Genomic DNA, 20,449 nt, shown 5'->3' with positions numbered 1-20,449 from the left:
AGCCTTTGAAGTTTGTTTTTCTATGTGCTAGTAAAGTGTCAAAATATTACAAAAAAAAAAAAAAGTGTCGTTGCAATATTCAATCCCTAAGATTACCGGGTATGTTGCAATAGCCAGTGTTTTCCCACAGCAATTGGCTGGAAGGCCTGACCCTGATAGATTACACCAATGGCTACCAGTGATGTCAAGCCTGGTATTCAGCACAGCAACACCAAATGCAATTTTGAAGTGTTAAATCTTACCCAGAACTGAGAATAATTTAGGCAAACACTAAATGATTTCTAGAATTGTATTATTTAGATATATTTATTCAAAGCAAAGCAAGCTTCTGGCTCATCTGAGATCTACTCTGAAACATTCAAATTGCTTTTAAACCCAATCAAAATAGGTCTGCTGCTATTGTTGCTAAAAGAAAATTGAAGATAGTATTTTCAGCAAACTTGGATCATTCTCTGCAACTATGATTTATGTTTTACCTCATTTCCTAAAAGGGCATTTATACAGGCTTCAGATGCATCACAGATGGCAGTAAGGTCATGTCCTCCCTCCAGTGCCAGCACGACACGGCCGTCCGCTAGTTTCAGCAATTGCTTGGTTAGGTGACCAAAACCTAGTATTCAAATACAGTAGTGCAAATAATTAAAGTAGAACAGATATCACTGGCATATTTCACATCTGCTGCATAAGATTATAGAAATCTCAAGGATATTGCACATGGAGTATGGGATATATTTATTTCAGTACTCTGTTTCCGACTGCAGCCCACACCAGATGCTTTGGAGTTAGATATATGGAATTTTGTATGAGGCAGATGCGAGATAATGTCCCTCATGATACCTCAGTAGCTGGATACTAGTTGAAACATGAGGTTGTCTCTCTTTGTAACATCATTAACAAATATCACCCTTGATTCTTCTTATGTGCACATCAGTATAACACATACACAAACCCATGTTATTTTATGATGATTATCCATGGCATAGATATGATAAATAACATTTACAGTTAGACTATGATACTACAATTAAAATAATCATGTTTTTCAAATGAGATGATGAAATTTTTGTTTAGAGATTGCTTCTTCCTTTGTGTTTGGACTTTGAGTCTATATACAGCTACGGATAGAAAAACAGTGGAAACGTCACATCTTGTCTCCATTTTAAAGTACTTTTGGAAGCAGCAATAGTAATGGGCTTGATTCCTTTGATTCAAGGCTGTGGTATAAGTTGAAACTCTCCAAAATGTCACAGGTACCTCTACCAGATGCCTCTACCAGTACTGCATGCTCGTGACCCATAATGTTCTAAGCAATTCTGCATCATAACCAAAAACTGTGATACATTTTCTGTGGTGATCTATAATTACATAAATACTACTACAAAGTTGTTGTCTGTGATTCAAGTAAAATTAATTCAATGCATTTTTAATGACAAGACAAATTCATGAAAAATATTAATTGGGAGAGAAGAGACACTTTAAATTTTGTGTTAGTTTCCCAGTACAGCTGTTGTTTTGATTAATCTCCTTTAAGTGAGTAATGATAAGAATAGCTTTGAAACTACTGAAGTTATGTACTCATCACATATTGTTCTTAACTTTACTGCTCTACTGATGGTCATCCTTACTAATTTCAGAGCATTTCATAGTCTTAAATAAAGCATTTAGAAAACACCTGCTGAAGCCTCTATAAAGGTAGGAAAAGCAACAATTTTTAATGCATCCTGGTGGAAAAGGTCACCAAAAGTAGAAAAATAAATACAGAAATTACAAGCACGTTATCTAAAGAAATTTCCCAAGACAAGTTTAAGACTTGATCTGGCAAACAAGAAAACATACAATTAGTTCTGCATGCATATTAGGACATTGTTTAGCACATACACAACTAGTTTTAGGATGGAAAATTTAATTATACTAAATTTGATTTTCTTGTTCTGTCAACAAAAAAAAAAGAGAGAAAAAGAGAGTGAGAAACAGAAAGAGAGAGAAAGAAAGAGCAAGAAAGGAAAAGGAAAGAAAAAGAAAGAAAAAGGAAAAGAAAAAGGAACAGAAAAAGGAAAAGAAAAAGGAAAAGGGAAAGAAAAAGGAAAAGGGAAAAGGAAAAGGAAAAGGAAAAGGAAAAGGAAAAGGAAAAGGAAAAGGAAAAGGAAAAGGAAAAGGAAAAGGAAAAGGAAAAGAAGAAGGAGATCTACTTGATACTTAATCTATAGAATATCACAGAACACTTGAGTTGAAATATTGTTTCCTTAAACCACTCCTCAATCTTCTATACCCTATAAGAGCTGCAGTTTGTATTCTAGCAAAGTTACTACACTGTGGTTCAAATTACATACTGAATTGAAAAACAAATAAAATCTTAACTCTCATTTAAACTCAACCTTTCCTCATGAAAAATAAAATAAAAACAAAAGGCTGAATTTAGGATAATAAAAGTGAAGGAAGGAGTGGAACAAGGATAACCTTTGATCTTTAGCCAATTTCTACTTTCTTTTACCTACAGGATTTATTTCTGTCTGCATGTTATACACATGATCTTCAGATTCATAAGAAGAGATTGCCAGCAATGTAGTGTCTTACATACAGCATTTAAAGGAATGAAGAAGTATGAGCAGGCACAGACTCCTCACATCCGCAAACACTACAACTCACTCCTAGGCTCTGTGATGAAACTCAACAGTGCATTTATGACACCGTTATCCTTCACATTACAGAGCTTCTGTGAAGAAGAGGAAGATCTTCCTTATTTTTTCTACACATTTTGAAAATGTTGTATGTGTGCAACCACACCATAATTGCTTGGACTCTGTGTGGCAAAATAATGCAAAGATTGTCTCAATGCCTCTCTCTTCTGGTAGGCAACCATACATAATATATCTTGTAGACATCACAATGTTAGTTTGCCTGCTTGCTTTTCCTAGTATCATTATTATAATAATTACTGGCTGAATTGGGATCCATACAATGAGCCACACAGAAAGCATCTTTCCCCTTTAGAGATCAAAATAACAAAATAAAGTATTGCCAAATGAAACCTGTATGATGAGATCTTTTCTTCAGTGTAATTACCACAAGACAGTAAAGGTAACTTACTGGGAAAGGAAGAAATAACTTTAGCCAACAATGTTGCCTGAAACTGAATGAGTTATGGAAATTCTTAACAAAAAAACTTGGATCCCGTGTCACTGCAGCAACCTAGAAAAGATATTAACTTCCTCAAGGAAATCCCCTGGAGCGCAGAAGTAACAAAATGGAAAGAAAGGAATCCCAGTCAAGTAATGGTTTTAAGATGGACTGTAGTTCATGCCAAATAATTAAGGAAAACAAGAAGAAAATAGTAACAAGCACCATGAAAAGAATCAGTCATCTCCCCTGATGTAAGGAGATCAAGCACATATTTGACGCCCCACTGACCAACTCCAAGGCAAGAAAGGAGTCAGATAAACATTCTGAATCCTGGATCTTCCAATTTAAATGAATTTCTAGAAGTCATCAACAGCAGTTCTTGACCCGTCCACTGTGCAATCTGACATAGGGGTTAGCTGTGATTCTGGCTTTAAGAGACTGTTTCAGTTTAGTTTAAACATATTGTAAAACTATGCTTTTGCACTGATACATGAGAATTACAGATTAGTGGCATTTTATTAAAAAAAAAAAAAGAAAGAAGAAAATGTACAGTTATAAAAGGGAAAGCCATCTTAAAACATCAGTCCTTGAGTTCAGCCTGCAATGTTTATCCCTTCTTAGAGGTTGCAATGTGCTGGTGTAACTGTCTTTGAGCCATTTACAATATGAGCCCCTGACTGAATGACAGACATCCATCACTCAGGGCTCGAAAGAGCTCTAGGAGTATCCACAATTATTTATGTCCATGAGAATGAGTACAAATGTCACATATTATTAAAAAATAAATAAATAGTATTTCCAATCATTCAATTAGTCAGTCAGTGAGCAAAGATTATACGTACAGAGATTTTTTCAAATGTAAATGTGCTCAGTGAAATTTTACTTCAGAGAAATAGTACATTTCTTTAAGATGATGCTCATACAGTGCACCAGAAAACCGTGAGCTTGGTTTTGTGCCAACAATTATTTTCAGACATATTTTTTTACAATTCAAAGTATTTAATATTGTCTTGCTATGATTCTAGTAAAGACAGTGATAAATCCCTGATCGACACAAGAAACAACATTAAAACTCTACTAAGTATTTCTGAAAACCCTACTTGTCATCTGGTTTGCTTTTTGCTGAAAATAAAATACTGTGGATGAACAATTGCACTTTTTATCTAAAAATAAATGGCAGATTAAAACTGAAATCATTATAAGCTGCTATCTAAATAGGAAGAGAAAAAATGCCACAAGATCCTCTTGGAACCATACAGTTATGTGTATTATATACAGAAGAACAAAAAGCCAAAAATATCATTTTACAAACAAATTTTCTAATCCATCAAAATTACAATAGCATTTGAGAAATAACACTTTTGGTTTTCTTTCTGACTTTCTATTTACCAATGTGATACAATTTTCCAAGAGCTAGATTTGTAAAGATTTGCTGTTCACTCTTCATCTGTCACTCTGGATTCCATTAATTGTAGAAGCAGGCAACATTAAAAATGTGATTACAAACTGCATCAATCATGTAAGTAATATATTATTGTGTACAAGTAATGCATAAATAGTCATAAACTCAGAGTAGCATAACTAAATTCTTTTGCAGCAGATTGAAAACTATGGATTTTACTTTCTAGTGGACAATTTGAACTTCTAGGTTATCAGGCATTGTTATTCATTAGAAAATTATATAGTATATAAGCTGTTATCTGCTGACCTTTGAAGTGGAAACATAAACTTTTAAAACAAAAACATAACACATATTCTTTAATTATACCCTCACCCCTCCTCCAATGCTATTTCTGGAGGAAATACAGCATTCAGCCTCATGTTTGAATGTGTTCTATTGTGGCAAGGCAGAGAGAGAAAATTAATACTGTATCATATTAATGAGCAAGCTGCCAGGCTGTTATTGAAGGACACAGTGTGCTGTTCACTTGAATTACCATTTAATTAAATAAGTCAGCTTTTAGTGGACTGTCTGATGTCTCAGTGTAACAGCAAGAGTCCTGTTTTTGTTGGATTTTTTTTTGCTGTGTTCTTTTTGGTTTTGCTTTTGCTTTTGTAACAGACAGCCTCCCCATGTGCTCCCTCTAGTTCTGCCAAACGGTGAGGAATGACACTGGTGACACTTCTGCCCTACTTAACCAAAGTGGCTGGAGCACCTAGACTTACTGAAAACCATGAAAATATATTAAAATCTTCTAAAAGAGAACCAGCAGGTATGTCAGATTCCTCTTTTTGTTTTTGGAGCATGTTTACTCTGACAGCCTAAAACAGAAAGTGGAAATGAGCAGGTCACTTAGTCCAGGCCAGTGCCCTTTAAGGGAGCTATCACACAACTTTGGTGTGTGATACAGCTAGATGAAGTAAAGCTAACAAGTTAGACTTTCTGCACGCAACCTCACATTTTGGGAGAAATATTTGAGAAGAAAGACAACTAGTGAATGCGATCCTTTTCATATCCTTTCCCCAGTACACCGGGAAAGAGACCATATGGGAGGGGTCCACTCCCACTCAACACTCCTCATTTCATAAACAATCATACACGCAACTCTGTTTGTCCACCAGTGAGTGTGCAAACGCCCACTTAATGAGGACTAAACCTGCCTCAGAAGAGGACAGATCCCTTCCATCTCCCTGCCTGCACATAAGGAGAGCAGATGTCTCCTGCGCAGCCCCTCCGGGTGACAGCAGTCTGAACTGAGCAGAGCCACGGTGCTGCTGGAAGAACCAGGACACGTCAACAGCAGAAAGCTATGCACTTATGGTGACAGCCTCAGTGAGGCTCTGGCTGCAGCAGGGCCCAACAGCTCTTTCAGTTGCAGTGTCAGAAAAGTTATAATCTGACTCTAAATTATAGGCAGAGTTCTGGTGAACTCCTCTGGCTAGTCAGAGCAGACTGGAGAGGAATACACCCAAAACACAAAAACTCCACAGTCTCTGTCCTGGACCTCCAAGCATGTATTTAACTATTATTTACCATCTAATCATGTCATTGCTCTCTAATTTACTTGAGAATGTGTTTTCCTCTCATTAAAACTGTTGCAATGATTGCTGCCAAAAGCTTACCCACCAGTGTTCTGCGCTCCTTCCCTGTGGTTCCTTCATGACTATTTGATTAATTTTCATTGATATTCTTCCAACAATAGCATCTAAAATTAACTGGGTCAGTTTTTACATAACTTCCTGAGTCATCAGGCTACGTGTCCTAAACAAATAAATCCGTACAGGAGTCAAATGATAATTTACCCTTCCAGCACTGGTAGGAGCTAGAACATTCTGCAAAGCTTGTCTTCTATGATAAGAGAAAATATTTTATTCTCAAATCTTAATTCCGTACCTTTTATTCAATCAAAACCTCATTTGGATTAAGTCAGAGGCTTGACTCAGTTGGCAGGATGTGGGCCCGAGTGAGGGGAAATGCCAGATATGTACATTCTCATGAAAAACACTTTCCAAATGGCTGAAATTTGGAATGCTACAGCAAAGGTACCTGAATTTAAATGGTAAAGACCTGGCCTCCAGGCATTAGCAGCTGATTTCTTGCTTTTAATACCAGAGAAGGAAGCTCAATAACACTTTAAATAACGTCTCAACCAGGCATTTAATTTAGATTAAATTAGACAGTAATTGTACGTTAAATAAATACCAATGGTCCCAGAAACACAATTTTTATGGATTAACAATTTATGTAATAGATGTTTTTATTGCATGCCTGTTACTTCTACAGTAATATGTTTTTCATAATTAGCTGCTCCTGATCTGCTACACTGAACATAACTTATTAAATCTCTATTAAATACTTACTCAAGGATACATAGGATGTCTCTCCAAAGGCCAAGTAATGCAAGTTTTTCTCACTACAGGAAAAAGTTAGATTGCCAGTGCTCAGTAGGATGGTTTGGGCATCCATGTCTCCAAGTGGATTACATAGTCCATCATATTTGCTCAGTCCTCCATGAAGGGAAGGAGGCATTTGTATACCTCCACCATACAATGGCAGCACTGCCCTTCTGACAAAATGTTCCTCAGAGAAAGCATGTGGAGGAAGATGCTTCCCCCGAATTCTTCTCCCAGTTCATTCATAATAAAAAAAATAAAAGGATTTCTTTTATACTTTGTATTATCAAGTAACAGGGATTCAGCATCCTCCAGGAAAGGTCATAGTGGTGTATAAAATAATGACTGTGTTTTTAGACTTGTTGCAGTGTTGTCATGTAGATTCAGAGGGAAAAAATTCAACAACAGATTTCAGCTGCCAGAGTCAAAACAGGAGATTTTGAATATTCCAAAAACTGACTGGATGTTTTTAGGTCTGTTCACAATCGGCATTTGCTCCAAGCCTTCCTTTATTCTGTTTCCTCGTATATTTTTCATCTCTACCCTGTCTCACACCTGGCCCATGTAATAACTTCTCCACTGTTCTACCACCCTCCCCCTTTTTTCATTTTGACAGCAAATCCTCAACTCAGTAAAGCTGGACAGGAAGCAAGATTATCCATCCCACAAAGTTTTCAATGTTTTTTCCAGGAACAGGAAAGAAAGCAGAAGCCAAGAGGGAAAATACAGAACTGCAGACAACAAGGTGGCATGTCAGAATCTCAGCTTCAGATCTCTGAATCAGGCTGCTGCTTCATCTGGAGAGTGGGAGTCCACTTCTTTGTGCAGTTTGGAAGTTTTTACTTTATTTTTCTCTGAAAATACATTAAATATACCTCAAAAGGGTTTATGTATGGATAGCTTAAACAGACTGACAAATACCATCTTAAAATATATCCCCCATAACTGTGAAATCTGCTAAGATGATAGTGCAAGGGGTAGCACTGATATCATGACAGTTTCTTCCAAATCTGATCAAGTTGCCCGACTTTCTGATATACAATATCTGCATGTGATGTTACAAATTACTGATAATTATATCTCTGAATCTGAGTCAGACTCAGTAAGAAGTTGGCTTGAAAACATGACATATGATAAAAAAATAAATAATTCAAAGTATGAGGAATTTGTTTCTAATACACAATGGAATGAAAATCAGATAGTACTGTTTACTATCCAATTAGACCAGTACATTTGATTAAGTTTTGGGGAAGATTATTATAATGCTACTGCCTATAAAATCTATGTTATGTTTTTAAACTATATGGGGCAACATTTCTGCTGTTAGAAATGAATATAGCTGAAATGTGGGCACAAAGTTAGGACTGAAAACAATCAGATGGGAAGATCTAGCTTTATATTTTTTTAACTGATGAAAAGTCAAGTCAGTTAATTTTGAATTGACCCAAGAGACTTATGCAAAGGATCTGGTTTAAAGCCCATCACTCAGAAGCTGAGAGCTGACTGCCATTTTCTGAAGATGGTCTAAAAATTCTGCCAAGAAAAGCAGCATGGATTAAGATATCTTTCCAACATACACAATTTCTCTGAGTCTACAAATGAAGGCTCTCACTTCATTTGCAGTCATTTACTGACCCTATCACATCAACACAGCACATTAAATTAAGGGTTAGTTGCTTAGCCAGTGTTAATCAGCATATAACATTATCTAAAGATCTGGCCTCCAGATGTGGATAATTCATCATTCCAAGGTGAGGGACATAGAAACAATAAGTATATCAAGGATGAGTTCTTGTACATAGATAGACTTGATTTCCTGACCAGTTTGGCATCAAGTCTCCTAGTGAACTCAATATTAGTATCAGAGGTCTAGTGCCTCTCAGGATTTGGATCACATTGTTTAATAAACATCATTTTACAATATCAGGAGGAAATAAGGCAGTGCATTTCTAAGGGATTATTGTACATCTTGAGTAGTTACTTTCCCTCTGGCCTTGTGCCCGTTAACCCCACCTGACACATGCTATAATCACCAAGAAATGCACTGCCTGTCACCACTTATTGAAAAGGTAATGTGTAAAACTCACTAAAGGAAATAGTATTGAAACTAGGTTTGAGGTCTGACTCCTTACAGCCTTCTGATTAATCACAATTTCCAAACAAAATACTTTGAGCAACTTTCTATTTCCCTGTTCTATTATAAAGACATGTAAGAATAAAGGATGTAACTTCAACCCATATACAACAGGCCCTTTGTTCCTTTTCATGCTAATAAAAGGATGCACAGATGCCTTGAAATGGCAGGTAAAACCCCATAGAGTAAAAGAAAGCATAGCTAGTATTTGGATGACATAGGTAGCTCCATATAGCCTCCTTCCTGAATGTAAAAGTTATGTCAGAACCTGATCTCACAGGTTATTAGACAGCAAACTTCACAAGAGTTGCAAGCCATAATCTACTGGGAGCATGAAACATAAACAAAAACAAAAAATGTGGCACAGAATTACATGGGCCTCAAGTGGAGGCAGAACTGATGTCACTCCATTATGATGCTCAGGAGGTGAAAATATGCAGAGAACATTTTTATTTGCTGCTTCTCAGAATGAAATATGTGACTCATACTCATCACAGATATGTAAAAGTTTTAAAGCATGACAGTAAAGACGTTTCTTTTTTTTTTTTTTTTTTAATTTAGTAAATATTAGGGCCAAATTCATGTGCTGGGTAAGTGAGAAGGCTTCATGTACAATTAAACCTGTGTTCTGGAACAATATTTTTTGGAATAGGAGTGATGTCTTAGCTTCCCCAGGAAATTTTCCCACTACATGCATGTGTGAGAATAAAATCCTTTCTTAGAATCCCAGTCCTTCCAGTCTTTTGAAATACACTTCTCAGAAAAAGCCTTTCTGTTTCTGCAGACAAACAGTGACCTACAAATTACTGCTTGAGAGTCAATGTTCCAGAAACTCTCGTGGAATTCTTTGCTGAGTGCTTTTATACCTTTTCTTCAAGAAACTTCCAAACAATGAAATAAGCACAGAGGTACATCCTCACAAACCACAGGTAAAGAGTACCCTCGGGCAGCTAAGCAGTCAGGGAGTACTACTTTCTGGATTTTTGTAGAATCACTCAGGAATGACCTGATTCTGTGAGATCTGTAGAATCTATGTCTTCTGTTACCACAGCACAACAGCAGCATCAAGGGAAGCTGGCAGACCTTATCTCCACTGAACAACTGAAACATCAAGACAATGAAATTTCTATGCAGTACTCTGACAGAAACCCAGTTAGCTTATGTCAAGGTAATTTGAGGACTCCAGATGTTGTTACAGCTGCATTATCAAAGTCATCTTTGTCATACTTCTTAAAAGTGGGAAGTTCAAAGCAGGGCAAAAATCATTCAGTCAGTGTTAAGAGATTGTTTCTAGAGCAACACTGGCAATTTCTTCTTCAAGACAAAACAGTATTTTGTCTTTTCTGGATGGAGACACTGAAAATCCGCTACCAGAATAGCTACTGTTTCTCCCTGCAGAGTTTTAACTACTGCAAGTGAAATAACCTGCTGTCAGAGCCCAAAGATCCCTAGTGGCACCAGAAACTTAGCAAACAACATATATCAAACTGCAACATCAGGATTGTATTTGTTCTTCCTTCTGACAAAGTTGAAAAGCCACAGCAGCGGAAAGCTTGGGAAAAGTTATCCAAACATCACAGAAAAGCAACTTAAAACTTCTGACAACAAAGGTGTTTGATTGCTTTTCTACAGGTAAATAAAGAAGATCAACAAGGAAAAATGTCAAAATCACAAGAGCATCTCTCATCAGAAGTAGCAGTCAGCACTCCAGCAGAGAAGGATGAACTTTTTAACTATCCTTAGCTTTGACCAAACCGCTAATTTCATTTCATGTTCTAGCCTAAATTTTATAGCTGGTCATTATGTTAGAGTGAATTAATTAATTCATAGTAATTACATAAGAGAAAGAAAGATGAAAGAAAACAAAAGAGAGACATGGAAGAAAATGATAAAAGTATTTGCTGAATCAATTAAAAAGGTCTATTATTAAATAAGATAACAAGTACTTTTTTGTGACTAAAAGAAAATACAGGCATATAAGTGAAATTACTAGATGCCTGAGTGCATGAACAGAAACAAAAATGAATGTGAATTTGAAATTAAACAGTGTCAAGGAATTAGATTTTCTTATAACAATCAGCAATTATCAGAAATAAATAATAAAAAAAAAGAGACAACAGAGAAAGCTTATGCCTTTATTTCTGCAAATAATGCAGAACTTTTCTGAATTCCTCTCCAGGGATATACTTTCACATCCCTTGGACACAGAGGAAGATGAGACAGTCCCACAGTTATATTATCATGGAAATGATTCAGATTTTGTCAGCAGTGATCTCTGAATTGCTCACTGACAAGCAACCTACTTAGTCAAGGTCTGAACATGGGCAGATGGCAGTGAATTGTAAATAAACTGCATTCCACAAGGCACCTTTGTATGTGTAGGCAAAAGTGCGACTGATAACTCCCAAAGCAAATAAAATGAAAACATATTTAAATAAGTAGGTATTTGATAACAAGCTAGTCTGTCAGGGGGCAATCATATCAGACATAATTTCACATGGTCTCAGAAAAGAAACTTGATCTTCATTTTATCACTCTGAACAGAGATTGCGTGTGTTTCCTGATTTCATCTGGACTCAAAGAGATACTTCTTCTAACCTTTTAGCTACTTCTGTGTCCTCTCACACTATGACTTATTCCAGCGGGTCATCATGAATAAACTCAAACTCACACTGCCTTTTTATGTACATAAATCATTTCTATTTTTTCCATGGAAACTACAACAAATTCAAAGAGCACAATAACACTGTTTGAGAGAGAAAATTCTCAGCCACAAAACACTATTTTTTAACACAGACACCACCATTAGCTGTGCATTTTCACCAGTGATGAATTAAAGCTTGCATGTTGTGCTTGTAAAAAGCTGCACCAGTGGAAGTGACTCACTGTTTCACAGCTGCTATGATGAGATCGTTGCTAGGAAAATGTCGCCCATGTAGTACATCTTCCATCAGCACAAACAAACGGAAGTCAGAAGGTGTAAAATCCAAAATATCCATGTGGTGGGATGTGGTAGGACAAGGTTGGCAATGTGCTCCACAAACATCAAACTGGTATGGGTCCTGACACTATCATATTGCAAGAGAAAGGTTCTCTTCTTCTCTGGCCTGACATTGGAAGTTTGAGCCTTCAGCTCAGTCAGCGTTGTGATGTAGTGGTCAGAGTTAGTGGCTTGTTCATGTTGAAGGGAATCCAGAAATATCACACCTTTCTTATCCAAAAAGACAGTGCACACCACTTTACCCACTGAGGACTGTCTTGAACTTGTTATCCAATGAGGAATTCACATGTCACCACTTCATGGACTGCCACTTTGGCTCTTGCTTGTAGTGGTAACACCACATCTCATCACTGGTAATGATGTGGTTCAGGAAACCATCATCTTCAGATTCATATTGGTTCAATAGATCCTGACAAACTTGTATGCAGGGTTCCTTGTTTTCCTCTGTGAACACTTGTGGGACCCATCTGCTGCAAACTTTGCAATATTTCGAAGTTGCCATCATTGTTTCCAATACACTGAAGCTGATATTCAGCTCAGTATACAGTTCTCTGGTCATAATCTGACAATTCACATGAGCAGATTGAGATGCTCTTCATTTTGCAGTGTGACTGCAGTTGCACAGCTGTCCAGAACATGGCTTGTCTTTCATTTCACTGTCACCACTGCTGAAACACACCACGCACCACCTCACTGTGCTCACATCCGCTGTTTGGTCTCCATAAACATTCAGCAACTGCTGACGAATGTCAGTGGGTGCATTTTTTTCCTCATGGAGAAATTCACTTCCACACCTTTGCTTCATATGTCCTTCCATGTCAGATGCCATTCTGTCAGGCTGCCCCTCTGCTGCCATCTGTTGCATGGCAACAAAATGTCATGGAATATTGGTGGGAGTGTTCAACCTCTACTGCCATACCCCCAACATCTGCCTCAGACATTGAAGGCCACCATAATAAAATAGGACACATTAATTTCAGAGCAGCCCTTGTATATGAGTCCTTACTGGCATGGGAAGGGGTAGAATCTGTGCCTTCCCAGCTGGTGTCTGACTGTCCCAGTGCCAGCATACACCTAGCCCAGCCTGGAACAGCTCAAAGGCAGCCTGAAAGGCTTTTGTTTTCTTTCCTTCATACACATTGTAAATTCAAGCTGTAAAAGTTATACATTGATTGTAACACTTACAAGGACTTAGTTCTCATCTACAAATAGAAAACACAGCCGAGGAAAAGTGCTTGCAGGTAGAGAAAGAAAGAACTCATTGCCAAATCTAAGATGAGTTCTAATGGTGGTAATTATTAACAAAACACATTTCTTTAGTAATAAAATGTATACAATTCCACATATGATCTACATATTGCCTAATTCAAGAGGTATGAAGCCAAACATACACCTAGCGGGGCTGAAAAGGTGTGAGTGAGCAGGAGTGGTGGCAGACAGAGGAGGATGCCAAAAAATTGTGTTTTTTTTTTTTCTTTCTGTTCTGTTTCAGTTGCCCATGAAACAGGCAGGAACTATCCCTGTGATTCTTAAAGGCCAGGATGATTTTATTTCTTGCACATGCTGCAGTGGGTCTTCTCCTATCCTCATCTGTCTGGAAATAGTCTGGAGAAATTTGTTTCAGTGTGACTATTAACTGTTCCATGGGACTGCAATATGAGCACTGTCTGAATTTCCAGCAGTGTTTTTGTTGTTGTTGTTGTTGTTGTTGCAATTTGCAATGCACAAATGGTAAAGAACTGTCTCAACATTTGATTTTGTATCTTGGACAAACAGAAAAATGAACAAATTAATAAAGACAAATCTAGAGCTTGACAGTGCTATTTTTGTATCAACTCCTTATCAGAGCAGTGCTTATGTTGTCTAAGTTTGTTTTGTTGTTGTTGTTTTTCTAGAAGAAGCTAACAGAGAAAAATGATACACAAAAAAGTAGAGGAACATTTATTTCCTCCTTTTTTTTTCTTTTGTTTGTTTGTTTTCTGTTGTTTTGGGTTTTTTCCTTGTTTGTTTGTTTTTTAGAATTAGACAGAAACTTTGAAGTTAGTGAACGTTTGTTGCTGATTTTGTATTACAATCTAAATCCGGCCCTCATACTGAGGAAAGCAAAGGTCCAGAATAGTAGGTGTTCACTTCATTAACAAATCTATCTTAAAGCATATGCAAAAGGGGTCTGTTGTGCAAGCAATCATAAATCTCATTTGAGCAATTGACCTTATGACCCAAATAATGTTCCTTTGTGCATGGTTTTTATATGCAATTTCTAGATTTACTGTGGCAAAGAAAAAGTGTGTAAACAGTTTCAGCTGAGCCTAAATTCAGTAACTCATTCATCCTACAGCTGGATGAAGCTTTGTGGCAAACTGGTAATCCTGGCCCAGAAAGAGCCTCTATTGATGCTTCTTTCAGTGGATCCAGATCCAAAATTTTCATTGATGCATTTTCACATGCTGCTGGTATCTTAATTAAGAATTAAATGAGGAAAAATGGAAAAGACAAGTTTTAGTAACTCATTGGTCAGCAGAGAATATAGTAGGAAAAGGTAATGATGCTTTGCCAGCCTGAGAGTATTCCCTCTCCAGTCATCAAAGGATTCCTGCAAACAAAAAGTTCTGAGAACTTCTCCAAAAGGCAGAAAAGAAAATATAGGCAACATAAATGTAAATTCTACTTCCTCCTTCACTAATTGTCCAAATAATTCACATTTTCTTTTTCTATTATCAAAATTTCAGGTCACATTTTAATAAGTTCAATGCACGGAGCACACATCATTTCTGTAACTGCATTTTTGGTGACATCTATACTGAAACAATGACAAATCCCTTTGCCAGATTAAAAATTGCAAAGCCTTTATTATAGAATTTACAAAAATGAAAAAGCATTACCTATATCAATGCTACAGAAATCTCAAAGTAACCGACTTCAAGTAACTTGGCAAATTCTGTAGTCCAGTTGTGGGAGAGGCAACTTTAGCACATAGTAAACATCTAAGGATCTGCAACTAACCCTGAAATATTCTTCAAACCAAATCTCCCTTAGGCTGAGTGCCTTTTTTTGCCATCAATTTTTGGAGAGCTCTGGTACTCTGAGTCTACTTCTAGGGGCTCCACTGATCATCTGAGGGACCTGTGCTCTCAGTTCAGGCACCAGGTTTGGGTGGTTACAGTTAGGACAGTGCTAAGACCTTTCAAAAAGGCCCAGAATGTCTCAAACTCACTACAAAGTTCTCCCTGCTCTTTTATTATATGCAAATATGGTCAGTCTTTATGCATTATCAGAACTGATTAAAGTATTAATTATATAATAAATTATAAGAGTAAATTAAGCAATAGTGCTTCACTCATAAAAATGTTTGCAAAAATATGTTAGCCTTTGCTAAATGTTATGTTCATCATAGAGGCTGTTTGCACACTTCTCACTCATGATTACCCACTTCTTATTGGTGTTCAAAAAATACATCCCATATCTTGCAAACACATCCTTATATACCCACTATCTTAATGCGAAATTGAACCTTTACATACAACTGAATAGGGAATAGTTAATATAAAATGAAAAGTGATAGACAACCAGATCTCTCGATCCCACCAATATCCAGAAATCTTTGTAAAGGGCTGCCATTCATTGAGAACATAAATCAAAGCCTTTGATTATTTCTTAATTGAAAATAAAAAGGAATAGGAATGAATGAGTTTTAAAAGAAAAAAAAAAGTTTACTAAAAAGATCAGCATTTGCTTTTGTATTTACCTGAGCCACTTGCCCCTTTTGCAACCTGATAAAACAAATGAGTCAGTACAAATCAAAATGACTTGGCAGAAGAACAGCAAATGGCCATTGTAAAAGTAAATGCCAGAGGAAAAGGAATACCACAAAGGCCCCAGTCCTGCAATATTTTGAAGGCAGACTTAACTGGTCTACTCTGGCCAGACACTTTTGGAGTCCGACATGCCATTTCACTTAAGGACAGAAAACAGCAAGATCAGGTCTAACAGCAGTAAAACAAAGTGCAATTCTAACTTGACCTGTCACAAACTTCATAATTTGAAAAGTACAAACTTGGCACTTCTTTTTTTTCCACAATAATCTGTCCATTTTTCAATCATCTTTATGAGATAAACCAGGAATGTTATTCTTTCCTATGCAGGCATACTGCTTTGTTTTCATCGATTTACCCTAACTGTCAAGGAGTGTTCCAGAAAAGAGTGCATAAGCTGAAAATTTATGCAGTTCATATTCACTATCAGACAAATCACTGAAAAGTTTCATTTTCCTCCTTGCATCTGACAAAACTGCAAGACAGCCAAATACAGGTGTTCAGATATATCTAGATAAAAATATTTTTTTCCTTCATTTTTAATACAATATTTTGTCATTTAGTCTGCTGAAAACATTATGGTTGGTAAAGTAAGATCAAGCAATAATTCTAAATTTTTAAATCCTTAAAAGCAATTTTTTTGAGAAATATGGGAGTTTAGACAGCACATTTATTTAGTTTTAATTTTTGTGCTGTAATACATCAGGACTGAAGTCCTGATTTAGAACATATGCAGCTTGCCTTTGAAGTTCTGGCTGCTTTTTTAACAATGGCAAAGAAGATATAAAGAAATTAAACAGCACCAAAAAAATCATAAAACAGGGCTTTTGTGCTTTTGATTTATATATTGTTTTTTATGTTTGTTTAAAAAAAAAAGCTTTATTCTCAATAATCTTTCATGGGAAGCTTTGCTCTGACATACTTTTATTCATCTAACCTTTTTCCTCTGTGTTGACCTTTCTTTTCTCCTTCCTATCCCTCTAAGTCTCTCAGCGTTGCTTTCTAATTTTGGTCACATTCGGTAGCAAAAATCAGTTTATTGGAATTTTTCTGAAAAAAATGAAAGAGTATAAAATGCAAAGAAGATTCACTAAACTGAGATTTTTGAATGAAAACAATACATATTCTAAAAAAAAACCATGGTCTCCACATGAAACAGCTTTATTCTGCTAGTGCTTGTTGGACCTCCTCCTCTATGCCGAGCATGTGCAGTGGTATTCGTGGTCATGTTGGTGAAGTTACACAACAATGACATTTTCCAATGCACTGCATGAAAGCTGATAGTTGCCATTTCTCATTTTTTGTCCAATGTCTTCTAATGAATACAAGCCAATTCCATATTTATTTATCCTGTGGCCAGCTTTTTCCTGTTTTTCTCTGCCTCTCAACTCAAAGGCTAAATTGACGAAACAACAACAAAACACCACATCTGACCTCATACATTTTCTCCTTCTTAGGTTCTTCCATTCTCTGCAAATTGTTGCAGACTAGTGCCAACTAAACTTACTGGCATCAGGTGCTGCTGAAACCAGTGTCAGTTGCACCCTAACTTTGAAACATATTGAAAGTAGAAAATTGATCTTCTAGAAAGATCAAGGCCTGAAAGTGTCCAGATGTTTGAAGCAGAACATAAAAAGTATAATTCTTTATTTTCAGCCCAAAGACATACATGTGCACAGTACCAGCATGTGTGCATGTAGAAGAATATGTGCTGGGCATTTATGATAGCTGAGGTGGTTGGAGAAGCAAGGGTTGACAAGGGAGCTGGACTTTGTCTGAGATATTGCAGGAAGGTTAACGGATACATATTGAGGATTTACTGGGGACCTCCTCACTCATGCTATCTCTTCCTTACCTTCACTGTCCTGTATCTACCTGACTCATAATGGCACTCCTTCTGTAATACTACTTACTATTAACAGTGAAACAATGACTGAGCTGCGTGTGAGGAAAAAGTATTTTTAGTATAGCATCTTGCTCATGGGTTAGTACAAGGTAACAGAATCACTGAGACCTCCAACAACCAAAACTGATACCCTGGATTTATGTAAAAATAGTTTTTCCCAATGAAGTGTACCAGTTAGCTCAAGGTAAACACTTCTGAGTGTCTTAGTTCCACAATATCTCTCTTAAAATCCACTATTAAGAACTTATGTTGAATTTTGACAGAAAATAGAGGATTCTACAGTTTATCCTATTTTTACTGAATTTTAGTATCAGTATTAGTAACTCAGCTTATGTTAATAGAATACTTGATTATGATTTCATTTAATTTCATACTTAACCCATTAACTTTATTCTTTTCGAAGTAAATATTGCTGGTAAAGTCCATTGACTTCAACATTTGTCAGAGTCCTTGTACTCTAATTTTAGCCAAGGATAGGATATCTGTCTTGCCTCTGCAAGTCCTCTAGGGTAACAACTGTTCAGTGGGGAGAGGAGAATCTTCCTAGGAAGGTCTGTTGCAACAATTTTCAGTAAAGTTGAATGGTTCTTCAGAATTAAACACTGTATTGACTGTCATGGATAAATCTAGACTAGTAAGATGTATAGTGCTCAGAAAGTTAAACTTAGTTTTTATTTATGATTCTGAAGGACTGTTTACATCAAGGCAAGACAAACTTATTTTCATTTTACAAAAGGTACTGTGAACACAGTGTGCATTGTGTTCCTTAGTTCCTCTGTTAATACCTAACTAAAAATTGCTCTTGCTAGAGATTTTGTAGTTTTCAAAGCTTTGCTTTCATTTTTTTTCATTTGAACAAGTAATAACACTAACATAATAATGTAATATTAATTTATAAATCACAACATCACTAGAAAATTATTTAATAAAATATGTTAAATATAGTAATACTACATATATATATATACAACATAATCATTCATAGCTCAAGCCATAATTTATACAGAAATCACAGAAATGATCCAGAAATTACGGTTGCTCTACTTGTAACATGGAAGAAGTCATATTGGCATAGCAATAATCATTTTAGCTTGAAAGCCTATTCATCTATGAATACTTTTTAGAATATTTCCAGATTCATAAACTTTTAAAATGTGTACATGTAGATAGAAGACTTCTATGCCAAATGCATTCCACTACTCCAGTAACAATTCCTCAAACTACAGCTCTCCTTCTGACTCAAAATAATTGTTATTTTATCAACCCACTTTGCATCTTGCTTTGGCTAAGGTATACATCATCAGGTTTAAAAAACTCTGATCTGCACTTAGCTCACTCTCTCCTAATGTGTTTTTATTCCACTGTCCTTTTCTCTTGAGTATACTGGTACTTCTCTGCTAATAACATGATAAAAAGTTGGTAAATGGTATGCGTTTTCCAGGGTGGTTTTTAGATATACTAGGGAAAAAAAAAAAAAAAAAAAAAAAAGAAAGAGGAATTTGGCCATTTGTCCAAGTGCTTTAGAAGTTACACCACCTGGTCAAAAGAATGACTCCAGCTAGGAAGTCTGACAGTCAGTCTTGCCATCCGTACATCTAGGATTTCTCAGGCTTAAATAAAGGAAAATGACCTTGTATCATCAGGAATGAATTTGCTGCTTTCAAGCCTTTATTTCAGATTAGGAATTGACTTATCTTTAAACAGTGCCACCATAAATATCTCTAACACTCCAAAAATGAGATATCTGAAAGACGAATAATTGCTTAGTTCAGAGGCATAAATTGAACTAAATGAAAATTAAATCTTTAGAGATACATTCTGAGAAGGAAATCTGTACTTATTCATCTCTGAAAGCACAGTTAAGTGATATGATTGACTGATCAGAAACTAACAGAACATATAGTTCACTAATATAATGACAAAATATCAATAAAATAAAGATTAAGGAATATTCTTGCAGTAAGGAAAGAGGCTGAAGAACCTTTTTGATGGCATACGTATTTCTGACACTCTTCTAAAGCAGAGCCAACTAGTTTGGCATCATTTTTTCTTAAAACTGAGGAAACATTCAGAGTAAACCAATATATTTCCTAGATGCACTGTGTCTTTCCCTACAGTTTTATTAAAAATAAATACAGATAGGTACAGAGCAAGGACAGTATTATCCAATGGACTAAATTTAGTTGCTGAGTGAAGATGACAATAAGGATGGCCAGATTTTGAAGAAAAAAAAACCCAGCTTTCTCAAGACATAATGTTTGAGATCTGTTTTATAGTGTTTATAAACTATTATAATCAGTAGTCAGCTAAACCAAGACACTGCTATTAAAAATATCAGACTTAGATATGACAATTTCTGACGTGTATGTATAGACGCTAGAGATGGCTATATCAGTAAAGCAATTATCCTAGGTAAAAGATAGTGAGTTCCATTGAAATCAATTACAAAATTTTCAAAAAATTGAAGTATAATGAAATTGAGTAAAATGAAAGAAAATCAGACTAAGTTTTGAAAATTTTATATCAAAAGTGAAAATTACCAGTATTTTTCTTTTCCTTCCTTTTTCAACTCTGACAGGCACATTACAATCATGAAACTCTTTTTATTTTATACTCTAAAATTCCTCTCCTCTCCCCTCCCC

General features: G+C 36.1%; 1 protein-coding gene across 2 annotated transcripts in view; it reads right to left on the bottom strand.

The window, feature by feature from the left end:
• HDAC9 (histone deacetylase 9) overlaps positions 1-20,449 on the bottom strand; it is a 458,471-nt gene that overhangs the window by 30,082 nt on the left and 407,940 nt on the right. For both annotated transcript variants that reach the window (XM_021386094.1, XM_021386092.1), the window contains one exon: positions 477-610. In XM_021386094.1, coding sequence (XP_021241769.1) covers positions 477-610 — 134 coding nt within the window. The remainder of the gene's footprint in view (positions 1-476; positions 611-20,449) is intronic.

This window comes from Numida meleagris, chromosome 2 (assembly GCF_002078875.1).
Source record: "Numida meleagris isolate 19003 breed g44 Domestic line chromosome 2, NumMel1.0, whole genome shotgun sequence".
Lineage (NCBI taxonomy): Eukaryota > Metazoa > Chordata > Aves > Galliformes > Numididae > Numida > Numida meleagris.
Note: the sequence above shows the minus strand (reverse complement) of the source record. Positions and strands in the feature narration are given on the sequence as shown.